The 25672-nt window shown below is 46.9% G+C and overlaps 2 protein-coding genes across 6 annotated transcripts; one reads left to right on the top strand and one right to left on the bottom strand.

Moving 5' to 3' along the window:
- Positions 1 to 3563: 3563 nt before the first annotated feature.
- On the top strand, positions 3564 to 22754 carry CIZ1 (CDKN1A interacting zinc finger protein 1). Of its 5 annotated transcripts, none has more exons than XM_042878973.1 (17): positions 3564 to 3631; positions 3865 to 3986; positions 5882 to 6009; positions 8451 to 8617; positions 9320 to 9452; positions 10325 to 10385; positions 13179 to 13252; positions 13627 to 13706; positions 14754 to 14936; positions 15261 to 15391; positions 15808 to 15892; positions 16481 to 16594; positions 16892 to 17077; positions 17698 to 17767; positions 18846 to 18967; positions 21583 to 21992; positions 22434 to 22754. In XM_042878973.1, the coding sequence occupies exons 2-17, from the start codon at positions 3892 to 3894 to the stop codon at positions 22447 to 22449; spliced, it is 2055 nt and encodes a 684-aa protein (XP_042734907.1). In that variant the 5' UTR covers positions 3564 to 3631; positions 3865 to 3891; the 3' UTR covers positions 22450 to 22754. The 5 variants fall into 5 exon arrangements, with proteins under 5 accessions (XP_042734907.1, XP_042734906.1, XP_042734903.1 ...); XM_042878972.1 differs by lacking the exon at positions 22434 to 22754 and having other exon boundaries at positions 21583 to 21793; positions 21875 to 22316; XM_042878969.1 differs by lacking the exon at positions 22434 to 22754 and having other exon boundaries at positions 21583 to 22316.
- Positions 22210 to 25331, bottom strand: BBLN (bublin coiled coil protein). Its single transcript, XM_042878974.1, has 2 exons — positions 25225 to 25331; positions 22210 to 23805 (listed from the first exon to the last, which is right to left on the bottom strand). The coding sequence occupies exons 1-2, from the start codon at positions 25313 to 25315 to the stop codon at positions 23612 to 23614; spliced, it is 285 nt and encodes a 94-aa protein (XP_042734908.1). The 5' UTR covers positions 25316 to 25331; the 3' UTR covers positions 22210 to 23611.
- Between the last annotated feature and the right edge of the window lie 341 nt (positions 25332 to 25672).

Raw genomic sequence — 25672 nt, 5'->3', positions numbered from 1 at the left:
CTATGGGTAAGGTTTGTCTTTAAAGCAGCTCCACAGAAGCCAGAATGTATATAAGGAAAGAAGCTGAATGTTACAGTCTGTTAGGATATGAATGTGAGTTTAAAGGAGCAGCAAAGCTGAGCTCTCTGTGCTTTCCACATCTGGTGAGGTGACAGAAATTGTTCTTCTGAAAGAAGCAGATTGGCCATTTGGTGAACCAGGGCTGAAAGTAGTATCTGTGCTTCTGTGCTATGGGCCTGCCCTGCCAGTGGAGAAATATTGGGAATGGGTTTCTGAAGCAATAGAACAGTGAGTGGTGACAAATATCTCACTGGTAATTTTGCTTTGAATTACCGTGTGCTACTTCTTTCACATGTGTGAATGTGGTCCTTCTGCAGATAAAATGGACATGGAAAACAGAATAACTCTGCTAACTACTATCAGCCTTTGAGGGCAGGCCTGGTGCAACTCAACACCGTTATTCATTATTTCAGTGGATAGTCTCCAAAAGCAGGAGAGAAAAGAAGGGGGGGAAAAGGTGCTTTCTAGCTCCATGTGCTTTTTTCTTCAAGGAGTTTGATAGGTTTGAGACACGGAAGTGAGAAGGAGCTTAAATCCTAGTGAAATGGGTGAGTAATAACACTGCAGACTTCAGAGGAAATGGTAGGCAACAGATTGTTTTGTACCTCTCATAGGCACTGAGAAATGGAGATTACTGCTTTTGAAAATCCAAGTATATGCAGCTTCACCAAGGACTGCACAGCAACTCTTCATCAGAGTTAAAATTAAAACGTGCAACTGCACAGTCCAGGCATGTTCCATAAGCTAGAAATGTCTGATTATCTGCAGGCCTGATCTGGTCCCTGGAACAAATTCACATAGCCCAGCAAAAACTTGTCTGAATATACAATGTAATGCAGCTCCTAGATAAAAAACATTCATATGGTCTGTCCCCTTATCTACCAAGAAATGTCACAACCCCACTTAATCGTGTGGAAGCGTAACGCAGTTGTTGGGTCATCTGTTTGTTGAAGAGCACCTTCTGGGTCATTTTCCTGTCTTGACCTTTTCATTCTTACAACTGTTTGATTTCCTGCCATTGTCAATGAGAGAACCTTTGTATAAGCACCCCTGGCCCTGGGATACCGCAGTCTGTATGGCTTAAGACACTGAGTAACAACCTTGTCTTTAAGGTTCCATGTACTCACACATATGTACACTTTATAGTGAGCACTGAGAGGCAAGCTGCCTAATTGTTGAGAGGGAGATATTCCTCATGGGGAAGGAAGACAAAAACAATTTGATTTTCATGAGACAAGAGCTGAAGTTCCGTGTAGCAGTGCTCAGTAAGGAACAACAGTGCCCCTTGGCTGACAGTCAGAGCATGCTGCTTTGTTGCTTGTGATAAAGGATCCTAGCCCAATTTCTGCACCGTCAACTTGCATCTGTATCTTCAAACTGAGCAGAGTCAGGTGAATGTAGAACCTTCTCCTTTGGATTCAGTTAAGCCATAAGTAGGTATGATGTTTATGTCTGGTACATTACTGCATCCTGAAGATCACCTTTGGAACGTGGGTTGATAAAGCAGGAGGTGTTTTTACTTTCTGTAGCCCTAACCCTGACTTATACTGTATGGGAACTGCTGAGTCACGGCCTGAACCTCTGATTGATCCCCTGTGGTGAGCCCAGCATAAGGGTAAGCCTTCCATTTATTCTCTCTTGTTATCATAGTCCACTTTGCCTAACTCTCTTGTTTATTTTGTGATTGTAACATCTTGATATCCATTGATTATACATATACTGTGTGTGCATGGGACTAAATCCACATCAGGTTTGTGTCTCAGTTCAGTAGAGTCTGCGCACTGAATGGTAGGCTTATGGTTTAAAAGCTTATGGAAGGCTATTTACTGAATAACTGGAGTACAGGACCAAGCAGGAGAAAGCCCAGGCTTTAAGGGAAGCCTCTAGCTTACATCAGAACGTGTAACAGTAAAACACCAGACTCTTAAGTTACTTACATACTCACTAACATGACCCTTCATAGACTTCTGCATGTTACATATCAAGAACACTTAAAAAAAAAAAAAACAACCCTAAGATTTTAGAAATAAAACAGAAGACAACAAACAAAGCATATACTAAATAAATCAATTAGCACCAACTCACCCAGAGCTGTGGTCATTTCTACAACCCAATGTCTGTCTGTTATCTAGCTGGTTAATACAGGGAGTAGTCATGGATCTCCAGTATTAAAGCTAACCGTCTTGCCACTGCAAAAAGTCAAAGTGGTAAATGCTGTGGGGTAAATAACAGTGGGGTTACAAGAGGAAAAAGCATCAATCATGCAAATTTATTTGAAAGATTCAACACATTTTCTGTTCCATGTATGTATTCCATGTGATGGTACTTGAGCTTTAATGCTTAACAGGAGAGCGTTTCCTCTGTGTGCAGGCAGCTGTGGCAGAATAAGTGAGTGGGCATCACCATGGCAGCCACTGACTGATATGGATGGTCATCTCCAGATGGATTATTGTAGAATCGGGACAGTATGAAAAGGCCCAAAGGAAAAATCAACACGTGGTTGCGTTGCAAACTGTCAGTGCTAACAGTATATCACCAGGAGTTGTGTTCAGCTTACAGTATTTTCACCTAACAATCAATCCTGGGGCCTTTAGTGAGTCAAGCAGTCTTTATTGGTGTGGATAATAAGGCTATTTATAAAGTAAATTATTTCAGGATGGATTCTCTGGAATGGCAAAGAGCAGAAATGTGTTTTTACCCTTAGTAGGCATAATATAAGGAATGACAGTGCAGTATTTTTTCACACAGAGACCACGTGCATTAGACATGCTTAAAATTAAATCCCTGCTCACAGAAAACAAGTGCCGGAGAGATGGTTTTGTGGGAACTCTTGTGAAAATAAATAAATAAAACACAGGTGGATGGACCTGCTAGAAAAGTCATCTCAGCCTACGTGCAGTGCAGAGCAGCGCTGCAAAATCATAGAGTCATAGAATGGCCTGGGTTGGAAAGGACCACAGTGACCATCAGTTCCAACCCTCTGCTATGTGCAGGGTCACCAACCAGCAGACCAGGCTGCCCAGAGCCACATCCAGCCTTGAATGCCTCCAGGGTGGGGCATCCACAGCCTCCTTGGGCAGAAAAAGGTGGCTGTTTGTCTCGTGGCGGCCTCGTCAAGATGTGACCACAGCAAATGGCCAGGGGCTGTTGTTTGGGGATTTTTTTCCTCGTTTTCAGAGACCAAGGATTCTCTTGGCCCATTTAAAAAGACAAAAACCAGAAAACTAACGCGGTTGGACACCATCTGCTCCCTCCCTTCAGCCGGTTATCAATTCCCCCTGCCCCAGCCCCGGACAGATGGTGCCCATCCCCTCCCGGGCCTCCCGAGGGACGGGACACCCCGCTCCTGTGTGCAAGGGACGAGAAACGGGGGCGGTGCGGGAGGAGGCTGCGGGGGTGATGCGCGCCGTGCAGGGCCGCTCTCCCGGAGCAGAGGGCGCGGGCGGGTGCGGCTGGGTCCTCCAGCCCTCCAGAAGGAGCTGCTCGTGCCCGGGGAGCGGGGCCGGGCGGGCGCCCGCCGGGGGAAGATGGAGGCGGGCGGCCGGGAGCGGTGAGAGCCGCGGGGCGCGATGTGAGTGCCGGCGGGCAGGGGAAGGAAGGGGAGGGTGGGAGCGGGTTTTAGGAGGTGGGGTTTGGAAACCTCCTCCGCGGGCTGCCGCTTGCGATGACCCCGGGGGGAAGGAGGAGGAGGCGGAAAGGGGGGATCGGCTCGGTGAATGAATGGGCGGCGGCGGCTCCCCCGCTCCATGGCCGCTGGGCTGAGCCGCGCCGCCGCCTCCCTCTCACCGCCGCGTTTCGTGTCAGGCTCGCCCCGTTCGGAGCTCCCCAGCCATGTTCAACCAGCAGCAGTTCCAGCAGCAGCTGCTGCAGCTCCAGCACCTCCTCCAGCAGCAGCACCACCACCCCCCGGCGCAGCAGGGAGGCCGGTAAGCGCCGCTACGCGAGGCCGGGGATCGCGGGCCTGTCCCGAGGGAGCCGCTCTTTTCCGCCTCCGGCCGAAGCCCGGCTCCGTGCCTGCCCTCCCCCGGCGGGGAAGGCGACGAAGGGGAGCGGGGGACGGCGGGCGGGGGCGGGGGGGGGTCGGACGGAGGTCCGGAGCTTTGGGGGCGATGAGGGGCGGCGGGCCGCTGTGGGGAGGCCGCGCCGCGGGGTGCTGGCAGTGCGAGCCGGCCCTGAGGCGCTGGAACGGCACGGGGCAGAGCGAAGGGATGAAGGGATGCTGCAGGCAGCCTCCCCTCGGCTCCGCTCCTTCCTTCCCCGCCTGCGGTGGGGTGAGGGGTTGGCGGGGTCCCTGGATAATGGAAAATGCCCTTTTTTTCTCAGAAATACACCCGTGGTTGAGCCGTGTTAAACAGGGCCTTCGCTGTTGTATTTTTTTATTTTAACGTTTATGTTACACGGACTCAACTTCTGTTTTCTTTATTTCCTATTCCCTGCTATCCATCCCTCCCCCCCCATCTCCTGGCCAGGATGGGGTCATTGCACGCCGTACAACTGATCTGTGCTGTGGTACCACAGCTGGGGCTGGGGCTGAGTGACTGGGAGATGGCCTTTAAAAAATAAATAAATAAATAAAAACAACAAATGGTGTCTGCCAGAAACGAAGAAGCAAATAAGCAGGGTTTCCTACAAAATCTACAAGGGAGAAAACAGCTGTTTCCGATGGAGCGGTTGTCCCCGATGAGCTGAGATTTATTGAACTCATAAAAATGCTCTGAAATGATGGGTTTAATTGCAGTCACTGGGCCCTGTGAAGCCTTCTGCTGTAGAAATTCACAGCAATAGGGTGTGATTTCAAGAGAAATGCAAATTTTCTGATTTAACAAGTTTCAGAAACAGCTTCACAAAGCGTATGATTTTGAGGAAAATGAGGGAATCTTTCTGTTCTGGAAGTATTCATCTCTCTCAATCTTTTTTTTTTTTTTTTTAAATCTCTAAAACCCTTACCATGCCAAAATGAGGCTGACTGAGAAGTAGCATGGAGAGCTCAGGTACCTCTCAAAGTATGATTTTTCCAGCATAAATTTCTTAGCTCTCAGTCTGGAACAATCCAACACAGCAGACGTGAGGATTCGCTGCTGTAAAATCTGTTAAGAGGTTGTTATTTATTTTTTTTTTTGTCAACATGGTTATTTTGATCCATGTTTGTACCTCTTTCCAGCCCATGCAGATTTAGCTGTGTCAGCAGTCATTTTTAGAGGAGGCCCTGACCTTGCTATTGCCTGCAGAAATGATTGCCTGGAGAAATGCCTGCCGCTTCCCTCAGACTTTTGTCTCCTGCCTGCTCCACCCTCCTTGGGACCTGAGAGTCCTTTTCAGCACGATTCTTCCTCCTCGCGTTTTAAATGCGAAGGCTGTGCTTCGTTTTATCGCCCTGTTCTTGCAGTTAGGGGGCACCATTTACAATTATGACCTGTCTGGTTCGATGTGGGAGGTGAAGGTTTTGGGAAACGTTCTTTAAGCTGCTGAAAACTCCCTGTTTTTCCAAACTTTTGTGGTTGTTAAATGTAGCTGCTGATCTAGATCACTGGTCTCGACTGGAGACCTGCTGCATAATGCTGTAGAGCTGCAGTCAGCTCCTGGGCTGTCTTTTTTTGACAGCTCTGTGTGGGCTTGGTGCTAAGGAGTTCTCTCTGACCTCAAATTTCTTGATAGACAATCTGTCAGCTCTGGAAATTCCAGGAGAGTGGAAGAAAGAAGATACAGCGTTGGTGTACGGTGTCTTTTCATGCATGTATATGAGCATCTCGACTCTTCTACTTGCTGAAAATTGGGGGTATGGTTTTGATTGGATTCTTATGAGTAATACCTTCTTTTCCAGTGGTTTGCCGCCGCCGCCGCCGCCACCACAACAGCAACAGATGCTGAGCTTACGGGCAGCAAATCAACCATCCCTACTCAATGCCAATCCTATGCTTCAGCGGGCCTTACTCATGCAGCAGATGCAAGGTACTGTCGTTATGGGAGACGCTTACTGCAGTTATTTAATCACTCTTCATGGGTTGAAACCAAAATATGGCTGTTTCTTCCTTAACCGTTGCAGTCCTTGCATTTGGCATTTTGGTTTGTTGTCTTCTTCCCCTTCAAATCTGTTCGTGTTACACATTATGAAAGTTCTTCACATGATGAAAATCCCACGTGCCTTAATGCTCACAATTGAGGATAGCACTAGAAGCTACCAGAACAATACAAAATACGTGCATTGGAAAAGGATTTTCTCATAGAATTGGTGGAAAGTGTATTTTTCATCAATATATTTAGAAAAATAGTTGGGTTGTTTTTTTCCTAAATCTGCTTGTCTCATTTGGGGGACTTTATTTCACTGACTGTTACGTACGTGCTAAACTTGTTTGCAGAAGTAGGTGCTTGTCCAGGCTTAGTGAGTGCAGACAAATAAAGTACATTGTGGTGAAAAGTGATTTAGGGTTCAATTGTTGTGTGAAGTTTTGATTCCCTGAAATGACTGCCATCTGTATGAAGTGTACTGTCACTGCTTTTCCATCATTACGTTTCCACAAGTCGATTTTTTGGTGCATTTTCAAAACAAATTTATGAAGCTGCCTGAATAATAGCATTGGTAACATAAGGATGTGAAAACGTAGCTTTTTCCCTAATATCTTCAACTGACAGCTGCTTTCAACACAGAGGATCAGTACCTGGGATAGTTTTAAAGTGCCTGCTTTAGAGGAATGCCTTGGATTTTTGTCTTATGTGTGAATTGTGCCCATATGTGTAGACAATAGATTTCTTCTGCATATTGTTACCTCGCCTTTTGTTCTCTTGCCCATTTAGTAGAGGGCTCTCTAGTGACTCCAGTGGCTCTCTGTAGATCTTTGTCAGGTTGCGGGGAAACTCACAGTAATAAAAAACAAATCATACTCTGAATATAGATCCAGATTGAAGTGTGTGTTTGTGGCAGAGGAAAGGAAGTCTGAGGAGCCAGTCGTTCTCCTTTCAAACACATTGGTGTTTGCATAGCCTGGCCTTTTCTCTAAAGTAAAATCTCTTATTGAGAAGTTGTACCTAATTAGCATGCCAAAGACCTCAGGCAAATGAGATATGAAAACAGGAGAAGGTTTATTAATGAGCGCACGGCAGCTCTTTGATTTCGTGTTGTTCCTCTCTCTTTTCAGCTCTACATGCTGAGTTGAGTTCTGCCTTCTCTTTCAGTGACTGCACCAGCTAGCTGTGGGTGACGTGTAGTACAGATGTGTTCAGTGTGGCCCTTCTTAGGGATCTGATTTATTTATTTTTGTCATTTCAGCTTAGGGTTACATGTAAGAATATCTGATGCTTTAGTAGTTCTGAACCTGGGAGACACGGGGATGAATAATTCATTGTACATGGCTTCAGCAGTAGGAATAGGGAAAAATAAATACTTCAGTTGAAATATATTTACGATTCTTTAAAAGAAGTAAAGCAAGAGCAGGAGATGATTTCTTGCCTTATAGGTTATTTTCTTTCTAAAGACTGCTACGTGTTTTTGCAGTAAGAGATCATTTATGCTAAGTAGTAAGAGATGAGGTTAGTTCTGAAGACAGACATGAGGGAATGCTTCCTGTTGTGTTCCAGGTTTTCAGCAGTGTCGCTTGACTTCAAATTTTGTGTGTCCATCTGCAAACTTCTCTGGCTTGTTTTAACAGCTGTTAAACAATCGGAGTATGCAGTAATTCAAGTGAGAAGTAAAAAATCGCAGTGTAAGTGCAGGTTCCCAGAATGGTGGTCAGAATCTGAGGGAGTGGCTGAGACATCTTCCATTCCCTCACCTCTGAAATGGGGTCAGTATGGACCAGCTTCATTAGGAACTCTTGAGACTTAGTAGCCTGTGGATGCTGAGAAGAGCTGTTCAGAAAGCAGAGCATTATAATTGGAAATGGCAGCTTCTCAAGTGTCTGAGTTCAGGTTGACACATAGAGCTTGTACGATAACTGGATGGCAGAGAAGACTGAAATCTCCTCTTTGAAAAGTCTGGTGTTGCTTTTGATGAAATGCTGTTGCTGGCCCATGTTAAACAGCAGCCAAGCCATGGTGTGAGCTGCCAGCTGCACAAACGTGGGATGAATTTTTGTTTTTTACTGAGAAATTCTGTAAAACGATACCTTGCTTTGTTGCAAATGCAAATACTAGTGTGCTCAGATCAGATAATTGCTCTAATGATCTTAGCCTGCAGGGACAATTATAATTATGTGGCTCAATATATAGCAGTAGCTGCTATCACATCAACTCGTTCAATGGGGGCTAAAAAGGGTAAAGCACAGAGCAGTCGTACAGCACTGGGGAAGGAGGCTGCCTTGTGTGGATGCGCCCTTCCCTTCCCCTGCTGTGTGTGGGGTTTTCTCTCTCCTTTTTCTCTCTCCTTTGCACGCTGATGCGCTGTGTTTGCATTGTAGGAAACCTGCGTGGATTTAACATGACAGCCCCAGCACTGCAGCAGTTTTTCCCTCAGGCTACGAGGCATTCCCTCCTAGGGCCTCCCCCTGTCGGGGTCTCATTAAAGCCCACTCGTCTGGGTTTCCCCAACCTTCCCTTCCAGCGGCAGAACCGGATGTTCCGCAAGGTGAGCTCAGAGCTTCGCGCCGTTCTGGAGTTCAGTGCTGCTTTGGCACTTAGAGCAGTTGGCTGGATTGTAGGTGAAGAGCAAAGAGAAAGGAGAGAGCCTTACAATGAAAAATCAGTTTGCACCGTGCTGTTGGCAAAGAAATGGAGAAACAAGTCCATCCCTAAGGTTCTTGTTGTCTGCATTTACATTTAGGATGCAAAGATTTCTTGTCTGCATCAGGACAGATGTTTTGTCATAGCAGAACTGTTTAAATCTAAAAGAAAAGGAACCTTCAGAATTAGTATCTTCAAAGTAATGACCATAAGAAAAAGCTTTGCTCTTCAGAGGCCAGACTTTTTACCCATTTAGCCTCTCAGAGCTGCTTGTTGATCTCAAAAAACTTGCTACTGTCATGGATATGTAACTCTGCCTTTTGGGGCTGCTTTTTTCCCTTTTTAAAGATAAGGGTCATATCTGTTCATATGGATTTCGTAAAATTTAATTCTTAATGTTCTGGAGAATGTTTCAGAAACCAAACATTCCCCCCTTCCACTATTAAGACCCGTTTTGTGTCCTGAAAATGGTTCTCAGATGAATTGATCAGTGTTCCCTCCTCTTAGATTAGCATTTGCATATCTGCTTTGTCAGAAAGATGTGCTGGATAAGGCAGGCTTCCACACTTGGGCTGTGCCTTCTCCTGAGACTCTCTGCCTGTTGCAGGACTTCCAGAGGCTCCCTGACAGGAAGCGGGAGCTGGATGCAGGTTCTTCATCTCACATGCATGGTGATGAGAAAATAGAATTTAGAGGGGAACTGCGAGCAGGGTCAGAGCAGAACAACTCCCTGTCCACAGGTAAGAGTGAGCCTATAGTGAAACAAACGCTTCTAGACTATGAACTCCTCTAGGCTATTCCTGCAGCAAAGGCTGGAGACAGCTGTAGTCTTACCCTAACTGTAAATACCAAAATTAACTGTCACAGCCCTCTGCTTGTGGTGCTTTTAAAATACCCAGGTAAAAAGTATATTTTTGGTGTTTATGAGCTTGCCCCATATCCCTTGCATGGAAGGCTCTCTGAAGGCACCCTGCCAATGAGCTTCTTGTAAGATGATGGAAACAAAATACAACTGGTTTGAAATTCAGGCTTCCACATGGCCTTGACTGTGCTGAACTGAATGTCTCACAGTCAAACACCTGAAACAGAACAGTTGCAATCAAAAGGCTGAGGAAGAGTTGACTTAAGCGAGTGCTCCAGTTGTCAGAATAAACACTGGCACTGAATCCCATAGAATATCCCCACTTCTGTATTGTGATTGAAAAGTGCATACCCTAAGAACGCAGGCACATGGTGAGGTTGTGGCCAGTGTGTTTGTGGTGGAGAAAATTACCTGCTGGTTATTGTCTGATGGCCATGTCACCTGGTTAATGTTGCATGGTCTGTGCTCTTGTCACCTTGGTGTAGGACAAAGACTCATTTAGTAGACACAAGCATAGATTTCTTACTGAAGCCCAGCTCTTACAATCACATCTGCAGTAAAATTCAAATCTCTTAGGTCATGATTAATTTATTTTACTATTCAACCTTATCACTACAGTCCTCAAGTTCGGAATAAGCAAATGTGTATTTTTATTTGCTGTAAAATAGTTTTATAGGCATTGGCCATTTACTGGGACCTGCTTAGGGTGGCATGGTCTGCTTTGCTAAGGAGATCTTCTGTGTCCTGCAGAACCAAGAACTCCAGCAGAATCTATGTTGAACACTGAGCCTGCAGCAAAAAGACTGAAGAGGTATTTATTGAATGTGGTATTGAAACAGTTACTGGCTTTAGCATTATTGTCTAATTGCATTTTCCTGCAATGTACTGGCCTGATGTCTGGCATTTAGGAGGTATTTCAAAGGATCGTGAACAACTCAGGAAATGTGGGGATGCTTACTGAGCTGTGTTTGCAGGGGTCTCTGTTAAAGGTGGCACGAGGATAGGAATGAAAAATAGAAGATACCTGTTATGCAAGCGTGCAACAAAGTAATGCTTGCTCCTGTGTTCTCCTGCCAGGATTCTCCTAAGAAGCAGAGAAAGCTTTACTGTTCTGAGCTATTTCTCTTAGTTTTCTTGCCTAAGTGCAGTAAAGGGAAATGAGCAGCCAGGTATCAGCAGAGAGGAAAGGCCTTGGGATGTGTTAGGTTACAGCAGGAGTAAGAGAACACAGGGGTTTTTTTGAAGAATGGAAAGAGAAGGGAATCTGTGCTCCATAGTATTCAAGCCTACATTCAGGAGTGTCGAGTTCTGCATCCCTTCTGCAGAGATCCTCTTGCCAGTACCCCTGTGTGTTGGTGAAAAATAAACAAAAGCAATCCTATTATCTGCAGGGCAAGCTGGCCATTGCAGGCCTGTCTTGGCAGTCCCTGCATTCCAGAGGGTGCAAGAAGTAGACAAGGCTGCATTGCCATCTAGTGGGAAGGCACCTAGCAGAGCTCCTCGTGCCATCTGCACAGTGCTGCACCTCTTCCAGAACTCTCACTGCTGCAGGGGGAGAACAGGAAGGAGTGAATAAAGATTTCTGGAGGCACTGATTTGAGAATACTCCAACATATGTTAATGACTGTGAGTCAGGGCTCCTGGGTCCTCTGATCTTCCCTGTTAACAATTCACTGCGTGCTTCTGGACAAGTTTCTTCACCTCTCTGGTTTCCCATCTGTAGATTAGAGATTAATAGTTAGCTTCAGGGAGAATATTCCACGATCATTTTGATGTTTTGATGTTAGTTTCATGGTGTAAAACATTAAAGGGTGATAAATATTATGTGAGCAGAGACCGTTGTGAGTTATGGACTGTGAACCAGCAAGAAAGTGAATAAATTCAGTTTGGGCTAAGTCAGAGGCTTTTGAGCATGTTTTGTTAATCTGTTTGATGAAGTTAATTTAATTTTAATTACATTAATATTTAGTAGATATTAATCAATGTCCTGTTACACGCAATAAAAGTATCAGATCTGAGGAATGGCAGATCTCATTGCAGCAAACCTGCTTGTGGGAACGTCCTTTCCAAAGCAGCAGCTGAGGAGGGCCAGATTTGATTGGTGTCTTATGGCTGGTATTGAGCTGGGATATGTGACTCCTTAGCTTTTTTGAAGGGTTTGTTTACTTTTTATGAGCAGATGATGGGTCTCTGAGAAGAACAGCTTACTGTTGTAATGTTGCCTTTCACAGATGAGGATAGGTCTCCCCCACTTCGTGCCACACTTTTATTTCTTGTTTCATCATTTCATTTTCCATTGGCCAGGAATACCAGCCTCCTCCTTCGCTTCAGGTTTTTCCCACTTCTGCTTTTTCTCATATGTGCCATCTGTATGCCTGGAACAGCATCCTCATTCCAGTGTGGAAAGCACTCATCTTCAAATCCTCCTTGAACACCCATTTCTTCTAGCACGGCCTGACAAGTATCCATATAACACCATTTCCTTCTTGGCTCCTGCTTGCAATGGCTTTTGCACCCCTAGATTGCTCCCTAGACTTTCAGTTTAAGCTGCAAACCCTTGCCCTGGAGTGCTGGCACCATCTGCGTGTGGTGAGCATTGAGCCTGCTGGCAGTACTTGACAAATAATGTTAATGCCAGCCACTCTTGTTTTCTTCATGCTTGCACTGCCCAAGCTCTGCTGCGTATTTATAGCTGTGTAACCCAGTTACATTATCACTTACCACATAATTTATCAGATTGATGCTTGTGTATTTTGATCGCAGGATTCAGTACCTGCACAGTCTGGATTGTTTCTGTGCAGAACGTGCTGCTCCCTGTGGGCAGAAGGATGCTGGCAGGTGGGGCATTGGGCTGGCCTGAAAAAGAAGGCATTCATTCAAACCGTGGTGAAAGTGTTACCTTTTGGGAAAACAGAGGGTAGAGAAAGGTGTTGTAAAGTATGCTCTGTGCCCTCTGCAAGTCAGCTTTTGTTTTTCCTCAGTGATCTCCTCAGGGTCTTTTTTCTCCTTAGCAGATCAGTAGCACCAAAGCAAACAAAGCAAAATTGTTTGACGTGTGTCTCGTAGAGCTCCACTCCCCCCAAAAGCAGAGCTGTAGGGACTCTGGAGTTAAACACTATTGAAACAAATAGAGCAGGCAGTTATGATGAAATCCCTGTGAAATATAATTGAGAAACTGTTCAGTTCTAACGGGTCTCTGTCCCCTCATGCACATAGCAACCTGGAGTGATGTCCAGATACTGCAGCTTCCCTGCAGGTCGCCAATCAGGAAAGGAATGAGCTCTCAGAGCTCTTGCTAAGAATATTTCCTGTATGAGCTTATTTCCCTGCAGGCCTCATGCAGAACAGGGCAGTGATTCAGAGAATCAGTTCTAACTTTCCTGTCCAGATTATTTGGCTGCTGCTTCTGAATCTGTTCTAGAATGCCATTCTCCATTGTTTTCATGTCATTTTTGCTGAATCCATGCCTGCAATACACATCCAGTAGCTTTCTGATTTGGGGGATTTAGTGGAGAATTTGATAGCCTAGATTGCCTATGCCTGTCTTCTGAATCTCTTGGTCTGTAACACTGCAAATAAGGCTGTTTTCTTGATATCTTTTAAGTGTGACTGAAGAGTCTGCTTTAGAGAATGCAGCAGGCAGCAAGGAAGAGTTGAGCACCCACGTCCAAGCTGATGGTGAGTTCCTGGGCACCATGATTTGTATTTTTATATTCCTTGCCTGAGCTGCATTTAGCATTCAGCATCTCTAGATCCTGTGAGTCTTCAGAAATGTCCTCCCCCACATAAAGGGTGGGGAAAGGAGGAGAAGATGTAGGAACCAAATCCAAACATAGTCCCCTGAAAGCTGTTGCTGTTGCCTAGCAAATGCAAATGATGAGAAGAGTTTCCCCTTTAACAGAGCTTACTTGGAAACAGGTTTGTAAGCTGGGCTTATGGCCAGCAGCATTGTGAGGAAAGCTCCCTGACTTCATTCACCTGCTGCTTTGTTTTTCGTTTTTTTCTCATTGCTATTTTGATTTAAGGCAGCTGAAGTGACTCTCTGTCCCTAGGTACAAATAATGTAAAGCAGTACGCAGCTGAAAGTCTCTCTAAAGAGAGGAAATTCTCTGAGGAACCGAAGGCTCCTGAGGTGAGTAGATGCTGTTCCATGCAGGCTGGGGTGGTACAGAACATAAAACCTCCCACTCCATCCCAGAGATGCCCGTTGCCACTGGGAACCAGATGGCACCCACGTCTGGAGCTCTGTCTCCTGCTGTAAGCTGTTGTCCCTAGCAATAAGGCATAATATGTCTGCAATTATTGTGCAGTCTGCTCTGACTTGCTGCTTCTGTGCCTCTGCTAGCTGTACCTCACTGCTGCTGCCTGCTTGTGGATGTTGGGTCTGCTAAGAGCTCAGTACTCAGATGGAAAGATGGAAAGATGAACTGAAAGAACCATTAACAAATATCTGTATTAAAGGGACACTGCTAAAAACACACCTTTTGTTGCTGAAGAGTAGATGTAAAAAATATGGGGTGATGGTAGCAGATGTGCAGCTGCTATGGAACTTGCCATTGCAGCAGACATGAGCAGATAGTGGGAGTCTGTGCTTCTGAAAGGTATTTTGGACAAAGTGAGACATGGGTGAAGCTAGCAACCTGAGAGCCTTCTACATGAAATATCTTGCCCACGTGCTGCATGTCAAACCAGATCTTTCGTTGTTTAAATCTGCAAAAACAGATAAAGATTAACCCATAGTATGAATCGGACTCAAGTTTCCTTTGCTGGAGACATTTGTGGCTTGGTGATGTGATTAAATGTGTCATCCCGCCCTTGTAGGAGCTTCTTCCTCTGTCAGATGTGATTCTGAGCTTCCTTTTATTCTGCAGGGAAGCATGAGCTGATAGTGGCCCTTACCAAGGAACCAAACAATGTTTATCTTCAGTAAGTGGATCATACACAGTACTGAGGCTGACCATTTGTACTGCTAGGCCTGGTACTGCGACACGGGGATTTCCGATCTAGCAGTGCTGGGAGAAGAAGTGTATTGTGAGAGTCTGATCAATTTCCTGTGGATTCCAGCTTAAGTGCACTTTCTTAAGGGGTAGAGAGCTCAGGGCACGTCTAAAATGCAAGTATTTATTTTTAGTCTCTTGTACTTAGAGTTTTGACTTAACCTCGATTCCTTCTCCGGCAGGTGTTGAGCTCTGGAGGTTCACTGAAAGTGACTATCCAGCAGAGCAGCGAGAGCAGAGCTATCAGTACAACAGCTCTGAAACCAGGGCAGTGGACCTGCGAGATGGGCACAGCTGATTCCAACCCTGAATCAGCCCTTAAATTCTACTGTTACATCTGCAAGACCAACTGCTGCAATCAGCAGGTACAAATCCACAGGTCTGACTGGGATGGATGGTCAAGAGAAGTGAATTGGAGGCCAGCTGCCACGGGGAGGTGCATCACAAGACTTGTTAGCCAGAGAAGCATTAAAAAAACAATGACAAGCATGCAGATAAAGCAAACCCTTCTGAGGAGCTGGCAAGCAACCTGAGAACAAGTGTGGGTGGATCCCCAGGCAGCTGTGGTCTTAAGCTTTTATACCATTTCATTGTTATACAGCATTTAAGAGAATGGAAAGCGTAGCTCATGCCTATTATTCTGTATTTTGAATATCTTTAAATGGATCTTTCTCTGAACCTTTTCTTAGAATTTCCAAGCCCACATGGCTGGAATTCAGCACCAGCAGCGACTTGGGGAGATTCAGCACATGAGCAATGTTTGTTTTGTTTCACTACTGCCTATGGTGAAGGAGCAGAAGTTGCTGGCGGAGAAAGATGGGTGAGTGTTGGTCTGAGGTAGCAAACATGATCTCAGCAGGGATCTACGTGAGTTCCAAAACTCTTCAGTGCACCAAGGTGCCCCTGTGCTCCAGGATAATGTACAAAATCCCTCTTGTTTCTGAGCCTTAGGCTGCTTCTGGCATCTTCCTTCCTGATAAAAGATAGTGTTGTGAACTTTGACCTGGTGTGCAGCTCTTAATCCGGTAGATCAAACTGGAGAGTTGTTTTAACTGGTGCCTTTCTGTCAGCATGAGCTATGTTCCCTATGTAAGGGGCTGGAAAATGGAAAAGATAAATCCAAGCAAGTAAAGTTAGTGATATTGAGGAAAATAATGCTGAAACAAATTGCACATGCAGTGTTCTATGGGGAATGTAAAAAGTTATGGCTTACAGATGCTTCTGCTGTCACTTCAGAGAGACCCAGCAGCGGTGGTGTAACACGTGTCAGATACACTTCACAGGGGATCTGATCAAACATCGCAGGACCCAAGAACACAAGGTAATAACCACAGCACAGATTTCTCCTTTGCACTGACCTTTGGTGGGGATTGAGTTTGTTCAGCATCTCCTACTTCCCCAAGCAGCAAGAGAAAGGTGATTGGAGAGATGCACGAGGCTGGTAGCGCTCTCACTGAGGCACTGCCATGCTGCCTGCTGCCTTTGGTCACTGGTATAAGGCTGGACTTCCAGCTGTCATGTTATGGCCTGAAGAAACTCTGGTTTAATTCTCAACTTTCTAAATAAGCATGGTCTACTGTATTTACCTAACCAACGGAATGGAGGAATTGGTGGGCAGCCTTTAAGTTTTTGAGTTAAAGTTTAGGCAGGCCACTGTATTTACTGTGTGTGTATTTGGGTCCTGGGGAAAAATTGCTAGAAAACCTTTTATAAAACACATTTGTTTTGTCATGCACATTTTCCATTGTTTCCACAGATAAGATAAGTGATCCCTTTCTCCTGAAAATAAGACTTCTTTTGTGGTTTGCCTGTTTTAGACACAGGACTGTAACTGTTTCACCCAAGTTTAAGCTGTACTTCTTCAGAGTGGTGCCTTTTGAGGCTGACTGGTCTTCTCCTCTCTCTTCAGCTGGCCAAACGCTCACTTCGTCCTTTCTGCACTGTCTGCAGCCGCCATTTCAAGACCCCCCGCAAGTTTGTGGAGCATATGAAGTCTCCTGAGCATAAACAGAAAGCCAAAGAGGTAATGCTGCCAGAGTAGAGAGCCACCCAGCGCTGGAAGCAGCTACATTGCAGATCTCTTTAGCTTTCAGCTTCCCTGACTACTGCAGGGATTAAGGGAAGGCATGCAGTTCTTCAAACCCTGTTTTAAGAGAAATTGTGTGGAAAAGGGACAGGATGTGGGTGTGTGTGCAAGCAAGATAGCTTCGTGCCTCTCTTGCAGTCCCATCTACTGCAAGATGCGGTCTGTTGAGAGCCTGGGGTCTTCTGTGTTTAGATGGAGAGTGCAGAGTTGATCTTTCTTTTCTGTACCCGTCAGGTGAGACTGGGAGAGAAGGAATTGGGCAGCCCAGAAGATTCAGAGGAGTTGATCACAGTGGATGCTGTTGGCTGTTTTGAAGATGATGAAGAGGAGGAAGAGGAGGAGGAAGAAGAGGAGGGAACTGGTGAGGGAGAAGACCTTGATGTAGTGCTGGTAGAGAATGAGGATTCTGCTGCCAAGCAGGTATGCCATGCAAATGAGGACTGATCTGTCTGAGAATCTGCTGTGGGCTTGTGTGAGTTTGGTTCTTGTCTGCTTGAGCTCAGGGTTTAGGGTCTAGTGCCACCCTGCAGCAGGAGGGGGAGGGCCCTGGAGTTCTTCTAGAGCACAGGACAGCGCAAAAGAGAATCAAACACTGTGTGGATGCAGAAGGGTATTTTTACTGTGTTACAGCTCCTACTGGTATTTTCAAACATTACCTTGTTGTGAGGAGCATAAGCAGTGTTTTTTTCAAGGGGAACAAATTTCTTATCAAAGACATTGACGTAGTCTCTTTAATAGCCCAGCAGCAGCTTGGTCTCGTGGCAAATGGGCAGAGATTTATCTCGATAAATACCATTTTCCCAGTACAGAGCTGTTACCAAGAGGAGGTACACAGCTAAACTACTTCAGGCTTAGAATGTAAGGGATGCTTTTAACCCTTGCCATGAAGTGGCTTCTGACATTGGGTATCTGGCACTAGCCAGATGTTATGCAACTCCATCTCTGGTACACGAATCCTCTGTTTTACTTCAAAGTTTACCAGAAAAAGGGAAGGGAATTGACATAGATATGCTAGGCACTAATGCTCTTTTGGTTTCCAGAGTGGGCTGAAGGAAGTGTCTTTGGAGGATTACAAAGGAAGTGAGAAGTATTGCCCAGATACAGCCTATGGTAAGCAAACCCAGAAGCACTAAGGCCCACAGAACCTTCTCCGGCTGCGTGCCGTAAGAGAGGATGGTCTCTGTCTGCTGCTGTTACAAATTCTTTGGCTGTATTGCTTCAGCATCTGCATCAGACCGTTGCAGGTCACTGCTGTGTGGAGAAGGGGCCAGGTTGTTCTCTAAGCTAATGATAAGGGATGTGGTGGATGTTTGTCAGCTGCCTTTGTCTTTGAGGAAGAAATGGCGAGAGCCAGATATCTTACCAAGGCAGGAAACAGAGCAAATGGGATAGGAGTACTGAAGAAACTAGGCAGAAAATGAGGGATGCTCTGGAAAAATGGAGCCTAAAAGCTTATTGATGAGAACACTTTCCAGCAGAAATGCAGCTTACGTGGAAATACTGAACAGTACTGATGGCATCAAGCTCTCTGCCAGAGCCCAAACTGTGCATGTTTCCTCTGCTTCAAAACCCCCACGTTCTACTTAGTGGTTATTCAGACTCGTTGCTGGGCTGGTGGGCAGTGTTGCCTCCAGATGGCTCCCTCTTGTCCCCACCTTGTGAGTGATTCTGACTTCAGACCTCTGATGGCCACTTGTACTGTGCAGAGGGCAGCTCTGCAGAGGCTGTTTTGTGCCCAAGGAGAGTGCTGCTTACACCAATCTTCCATATCGCTGTAACCTTCCACTATCGTGTGGCAGATGGAATAATGATTCATGCTGTGAATGTTCTCTGCGTGTTCCTCTTGCGCGCCTGCTGTCTTCTGCTTGGTTTGATCCCATTACATTAGATCACATGTTCTCTGTAGTTTTCCATTGTATTCCTTTCTTTTTTTCCCCCTTAATGCTATATGTAGTTTCTTTGCTCTGGCAGCCAGATTTCTCTCTGAATATCAAGCGCACAGCCATCCCATGGTAAGACAAGATATTCAGCAAGTCATCTTGCAAACCCCTCATTAACAGAAGCAAAGCTTTCCAATTTCCTTCCTTCTTTCCTCCTTCCCTTGTTTAACTTCCCTTTTAACATACTTTCATTATTTTGAGTTCCATTCAATGTGATCTGTGATTTCCCTTCCCCTCCCGTTTCACAGGCCTGGATTTTCTGGTCCCCGTCGCAGGTTACCTCTGCAGGCTGTGTCACAAATTCTACCATAGCGACTCTGCTGCCCGGCTCGCACACTGCAAGTCCCTGATGCATTTTGAGAACTTTCAGGTTAGACCCTTTGGCGATTGCATGGCCTGGCATTTGTTACTACCCCTGTGCGTGTCTCTTCAGTGAATCCGCCACGTTAGTTGTCTCGTCTTCAGTTCATTTCCATCACCCTTGGTGTCCGTTGTGTCACAGCTTTCTCCTGATGTGCTCCGTGCTTGTCTCCCATCACCCCCTTAGATCCAAAATCAGTCCAGTCCTGCTTCCCAGCTACTGCTACTGTCATCTTGTTGCCCGTTTCTGGTTGGAAGTCTTCCTCAGAGTGTCTGATCTGTTTGCTGAGCCTGTAGAGTCTGCTGTTTAGCCTAAGCTTCTTTTCTTTGTTAGACAGATTACAGGTGGGTCAAAATGGGAAAGAGCAAAACAGAAAGAGGCTATTCTTTTTAAAGAGAGCTGGTGCTTATGCATCTTTCCATGCAGTACAACAGTGAGCGCAGGAACAGCTCCTTTAGCCAACATTTCAGGTGTGATTCATCCACGAAGGAGCCTGGTAAAATCAGATATTGGAAATGTGACAACAGTGCTCTGAGATACGGAAGCTACGAGCTGAAAGAGTCCGTTTGGTCCCCAGGGTCAGCCTGCAAATGAAGTCAGTCGTTCTGTCTGCAGTGCTTTCCTAGAAACTCCTTAGCATAAATCTCTGCCAGCTGTTGCTGTTCTTTTGCTGTACTGGTTTCACCTGAAGAAGCAGCATTGCCCCTTGTTGCTTCATATTCAGAAACTTTCCCTGCTAGGCTGTCTTGGAATTTGTCTCCATCGTTCTGTCCTTGTTGGCTTGCTAGGGGTGAGGGCCTGGCTTAGCACCTTGAGCTGGGTGTGCAGGGTTTGCACTGTCTCTGCCCTCTCCTTTGCTTACCGCTGCCCATGTAGGAGAGCAGTACTCCTTCACCCTGGAAAGAGGGGAGGCTCCCATGCTGACTTTGTTACCTGCCAGCACACAAAACGTGTTTCCTGACCATAGATCCAGCCTTGTTGCATTTTAGAGTTTTCCTGCTCATCTTTCAGACAGGTTAATTGTTCCCAATCAACCACTGTGTCCTTCAGCAAGGGTTGGGGTTGCTGCAGAAGCCAGCACTTAGGAGCTGTGGATTTGGAATGGCAAATAGCAGGAGAAGCAGCTGTTCTTTGAGGGTTGCTCATCCTCTCCTGCAGCTCGTCATTTCTGGAACGAAGGAATTGGCCTTGCAGCTTTCCTTGCTTATTTTAGATCAGCATGGAGTGAAACTGCAGCAGCAGTGTGTATACCTTCTTTCTGGCCCATTTAAAAGCTGAAATCAGATACTCTTCAAATGGACACTGGAGTGACTTAGAGGAATTATTTGTGGCAGAAATCCAACCTTAAATATCTGCAGGCTAACAGCTATTCTGCTTGGCTGTGTCACAATCAGAATGAAATCATTTCCAATTTTAGAGTATTTTCATCAGAATAGACTCTCAGAGGATTTCAAAGCAGAGAACTGTGTGCTGGTGAGGCAGTTCACAGCTTCACTGTGAAAACAAACTGGCACACTTGTGCCTGGTTGAATTTGGCTGCACTGTTATTACTTGGTTCACTGACTTTGCTCCAGTGCGTTACAATATTGCACATATCCCAGTATTTGAGAATGGGGAAAGAACGAGCCTGTGATGATGTACTGAAGTCAGATGTAAAGCTGTCTGGTGTGCTCTAATTCCACGCTGCAGACTGCAGTAGCACTGCTTAGACAATGGTGAAAGCCAGAGTGCCCAAAATAATTGTGTACAATTGTGAAGTCTAATGCTAGTGCCAGTCCAAGGCACCTTTTGGCAGAAGGATGAAAGGGACGTGGTGGTAAAGGGAACTGCTGTGGAACTGCTTGTGTCATTCTCTGACTTCATACTGCGTCTGGGTCTTCAAAGAGCAGATTCCTGCTGCATGTTAGTGATGTAGCATCACTGTTTTTCTGAAATCCAGTCTTGAAAAAATGCCTGGTGGCCATTTTAATTTCCTTACAGACCTCTACTGGTTTATCATGGTAGCTGGTGTAAACGAGTCATTTTATTGGACGTGTGCTCACCTTTATTCTGGAGATAACCTCAGCACCTTTTAAGATGGGGATACTGGAGATCTCTTAGTATTCCTGCCAGCAGCTTTGCACAGATTGTGTCAGCAGAATGAAAAATCTTAAGCTTTCAACTCAAGTCTTGCTGTGGCTGTTAAACATTAAACCACTCCTCTCCAGGTAAAGGCAGGGCACAGCCTCATGTATCCAGAGTGCTTGTCCACTGTTAGGTGCTGGCGGCAGCTGGATTAAGAGCTGTCCTTGTACTGTTGTATCTATGCAGTCCTCAGTCTGACTGAGATCAACAGTTACCAGACGGGATTTTTGTCTCGGGAGCCACAGGTGTGCCACGCACTCACTCAGCACTAAGTAATTACATTTTTAATATTGCTGCTTTTTCTCACAGGAGCTGCCCTTTCCCTGCTTGAAAGCCTCTGCAGCCAGGCCAGGAGACCGGCTCAGGCAGGTTGTGCTCTTGCAGAGTCTAGCTGTCACTCACCATTATTTTTGTACAGGTTTTCTGGACCAGCTGCTGCTCGCTGCAGTGCCGGCATCTGGCTGGACTTGTCGCTCACAGTGGTTTGTTTGTGTTTGCAGAGATACAAGGTAGCAAGGCATCGTGCCACTGCTGCCTGTCCGGAGGCTCCTTTGCATTCCCAGGGCTCCAGCTCCCAATTGCTAGATGATCAGGAACAGCCTCCTGCTACAACAGAAGATAGCAGCAAGAAGATGAATGCCAATCATGGGCTAGACAAGGAGGGTACAGAGCTGTCAGCACTGCAAGAACAAGCTCTGAGGTCTCCAGAGGGTAAGGGCAAGCTGGCCACCTCTGTAGCAGAGAGCAAAAGCCTAGCCAGCATGACTGATGTGTGTGAAATCATGGTTGTAGAAGAAAGCCTACAGGAGAGCAAATCCACTGCCACTTGCCCGCTCCCCGAAGAGAGCAGCGCCGCAGGGGAGTTGCTGGGACACGCTGTGTATGAGGAGGAGGAAGCCAATGCAGCCAGGCAAGGGGAAGGCACAGAGCACTGCCAGGATCCAGGGAGCGGAGGGGGGTTGGGACAGAAAGAGGCATCAAACGTAAGCCAGGAGGCAGCAGCAGAGCCCTCCTCCCTTGCCAAAAGTGAGACTGCCAGTCTTACCTCTGCTGGGTGCAGACGCTCTTCTAGGCGCAAACCCAGATAGAGTGGCCTTAAAGGGAGAGAGAGCCCTTTACACACCATATTTGCTGGAAATGTTTATTTTCGGAGTCTTTTAATAGAGCAAAAACCTTCAACTTTACTGCTGTTTTTATTTTAAGAATAAAATAAGCCTGGCTTTAGCGTGTCTAATATGGGATGGTGTTGATTATTACTTGTATAGTTTGGATGCTGCAATCATGTGGAAAGACTGCTTTGATTGTTGAACTTGAAAGAAGAATGTAATGTGATTATTTTTCTTTTTCATAGGGGATATGGTTCATGAAGTAGATGGATGCAGACATTTTTTCCCATTTTCTTCCACTACGAATACCACGTAGTTCCCCTCTGCTTCCTTCTAAGGCAGAGAAGTTTGTTTCTTGGGAGACTGTGCCCAATTCTGCTCTTCCGAATGGTTTTCTTTCAAAGATGCACACTCGGACCACTACTGTGTCCTAAGCTAGGCAACAACGTGCATCTTGCTCATCTGTTAATACCATAAGGCTTAATACAGTCTGTTCTCATAGTGGAGACTCTCAGGAACAAATTTTGTTTCAACTGATTTTAATAAAACAGATTTCTTATAACTTCTTCAACTTTCAAAAAAACTCCTTTAACTCTACAGAAGTAGAATAGTTCAGATTTGCTTCACAGTGCTGGCACCAGGCCAACCTGAGTTCACAAAGTTTCAAACCAGAATGCTCATGATTACTCCTGTTAAAATATACAGGGAGGGCTCTGCTCTCATCCCGTGGCAGGCAGAGCACCAAACGGTCACCAATTCACTGGGGCAAACCAGGATGCTCTGCCTCTCTAAGCCTGAGTCCTTAATGGCAGCTCAAGGAGTTAGGTGGCTTCTGATTCTTAGTCAAAATCATCACCTTGTAGCTCATCTTATCTGCCTGGAATGGAACAGAGAAGTCCAGTGATTTGGGACTACCTGTAATACTTACAGTGAATGTGAATAATGGGGAAGCTGTGGTTTCAAGTCAGCAGATGATCTGTGGACCCCCTCCTCCAAGTCTGTGACCAGAGGTGCCAGAGAAAGCCTGGAGTCAGGACAAGCCCTGCCTAGCGTGCTTAGTGAGGGAAGGGGCAGGAGCTGTAGCACTGCTCAGCTGGAGTCAGCAGTACAAAACACCATGATCATTCTTCTACTTTGTGAAGAGAGCTTCCTTGCAAACAACCTGCACAGCCTGAGGCTTTCTGCAACCACTTCAGCCACGTTACGTGGCCATGCTTGCATTAATGCTGGAAGCAAAGAGAGCCACGTCTCCTACACCCACTTGAGTGCACCTATCACACAGCTAAGGAAATCAGAACATGGAGGTGAAGGGCTGGGCACTGCCACAGGAAGGATTATGTAACGGGGAGGAGGTAACTCTTCAATTTTTGATGAACAGTGACCAGTAAATGTCCCCTTAGCAATCAAGTTTGTGGCCAGTGCACTAGACAGGAGGCTGTGGCCCCTGCACGTCAGCTCCCATGCTGTGCTGCTCGCTCTGCTGCTGGAACTCCAGGCGGGTCTGGCGGTTTGACTCCAGCAGTTCCTTCAGGCAGGCATGGAGGTGATCGTTCTTCTCTTCCAGGTGATCCAAGCAGGAGCTGATCTGGTCCAGCATGGAGTTTATTGCTGCATATTCTAAAAGCAAGAGAAATAAGAGGTTGTTCAATGCAAGTCAGTGAAGGCAGTGAATGCTCTTGGAGAACATGCCCACAGCATTTTGGTTGTCTCTTACCTGCCACCATGTGGGTAAAGTAAAATGCAACAGAATGCTGCAGGTATTGAATTCACTTGTCAAGTGAGACCAATGGGAAGCTGGAGAACTGGTAACAAGATCTAAGGCAAGTTACCTGGGGGCAACACACTCATTTTGGGCAGCCTGAAAGCCTTTGGTCACCCATGTAAATAGCTGACCTTGGGCTGATCACCAGTATGCAGTGGTGCAAGTATCAACAGGGCCAAATCCCAAGGGCAAGTCAGCATTTAGAGCTGCCTTAGGGATCAGCTTTCCTGATGAGGATGCAGGCATTCTAGCAGTGTGTCCAAGCATTTACACTCTGTGAATTATGTGTCTAAGGCTCCCAGGCTGCGAAGTGACTCACGAATGCCTTCCTGGGTTCAGATTACCAATGCAGCACAGCCGTTACTGTGCCCACACCCTTTCCAAGGGAGGTGTGAAGCACCGAGTCCAACTACAGTGTTTTTGTGCACCGTTAAGACTTTGGGTAATGTGAGTTAAAACCAAACTAATTCAAAACAATTCTGATAGCTTTCCTAGTTAATGTTGTATTTAAAGAATCTGTTTCGAGCGTTAGCTTCAGTACAATGGCATTTCACAGTGGTGTGGATCAGCACTGTTAATCCCCATGATGTATTGGAGGGCCCAGGCAGAGCAGTGCTGTGCTCCTTCCCGAAGTAGCACGGGCTGGCAGAGTGCAGGGAGGCAGGGGCTGAACTCAGTGAGGATGGTGGGTAGGGGATTGGGAGACAGCACCACATGCTGGCTCTCTCCTTTGAGAGGGCATCGAGCCAGGCACGGCACAGCGCTGAGGGATGAGGAGGAGGTGCTCATTTCACTCCTATGGGTGATGTGGGGGCTGCACCAAAATCACTCAGCCCATCTTTGTCCCACTCGGTTGCTACCCTGGTGTATTTGTATGGAAGTTTAACCAAGAGATATTGGCTGCGAGCACAGCAATCACGCCGCTTACTCCTCTGACAAGAAACGTGGCTAGAAATAATGTTTCATATTTGAGGTCAGGGAAAGCGATCCACGGCCTCAGCTCAGCTCACCCAAGCAATGCCCACAGCTCCAGCAGGCAGCCCCAGCTAACTGCGAAACAGATAACAGCTTCATGGAGACCCACAGCACAGATCCCCGCAGGGTTGACGCTGAGCAGCGACCGCAGCCTCGAGGCCGGGTTTGGCCCCCGCTGAGCCCAGCGCCCGTTCTCCCCCGGGCCTCCTACGACAGCCCCGCCCCGCCAGGGGAACCGCAGCGGACCCGTCGGCACGGGGGTTCCGGTGAGCACGGAGGGCCGCGCTGCCCGCACGCACCTTCCTCCCCGAAGCCGTCCCCGTCCTCGTCGCCGCCGTCCCGCCCGGCGGGGCCCAGCGTCACGTGCGGATCACCGTTAGGCCCCGACATCGCCGCCGCCGCCGCCCTGCCGACCGCCGGGCTGCCGGGGGGCGGGGCGTCCGGGGGCGCCGCCGGCCAATGGGGTGACGCTGCTGGCCAATGGGGTGACGCGGGGCAGCGCGCGCGTCACGTGAAGCCCGGAGGCTGCGTGTAAAGTCTGTGGTTACCGGGCAGGGGGCGCGGCGGGTCGGCAGTGCTGCCCGTTTGGTGTGAGGGCTCCTGTGACACCCAGCGGTTCTGAGGCCGCAGCTCCGCCTTTGCTGTCGAGCTCCGGGCCGCAGCTGAGCACCGTGGCGCCGGTTCTGCGCAGTCTGAGGCGGTTCACGCCGCCTTGGGGTCACCTTCACGTTTCTGCTGCAAAGGATG

The sequence above is a fragment of the Lagopus leucura genome, unplaced genomic scaffold (genome assembly GCF_019238085.1).
Source record: "Lagopus leucura isolate 7727_CA_CO unplaced genomic scaffold, USGS_WTPT01 Super-Scaffold_100022, whole genome shotgun sequence".
Taxonomy (NCBI): domain Eukaryota; kingdom Metazoa; phylum Chordata; class Aves; order Galliformes; family Phasianidae; genus Lagopus; species Lagopus leucura.
This window is presented reverse-complemented; position numbering and strand designations above follow the sequence as displayed.

What these genes read in the sequence shown, in the direction of transcription:
- CIZ1 (XM_042878969.1), top strand. Translation starts at nt 3,892, where the DNA reads ATGTTCAACCAGCAGCAGTTCCAGCAGCAGCTGCTGCAGCTCCAGCAC. An exon ending in TTGCTGGCGGAGAAAGATGG is followed by an intron (nt 15,392 to 15,807) that starts GTGAGTGTTGGT and finishes CTGTCACTTCAG; the next exon opens with AGAGACCCAGCAGCGGTGGT. An exon ending in ATAAACAGAAAGCCAAAGAG is followed by an intron (nt 16,595 to 16,891) that starts GTAATGCTGCCA and finishes TGTACCCGTCAG; the next exon opens with GTGAGACTGGGAGAGAAGGA.
- BBLN (XM_042878974.1), bottom strand. Translation starts at nt 25,315, where the DNA reads ATGTCGGGGCCTAACGGTGATCCGCACGTGACGCTGGGCCCCGCCGGG. An exon ending in GGACGGCTTCGGGGAGGAAG is followed by an intron (nt 23,806 to 25,224) that starts GTGCGTGCGGGC and finishes TCTTGCTTTTAG; the next exon opens with AATATGCAGCAATAAACTCC.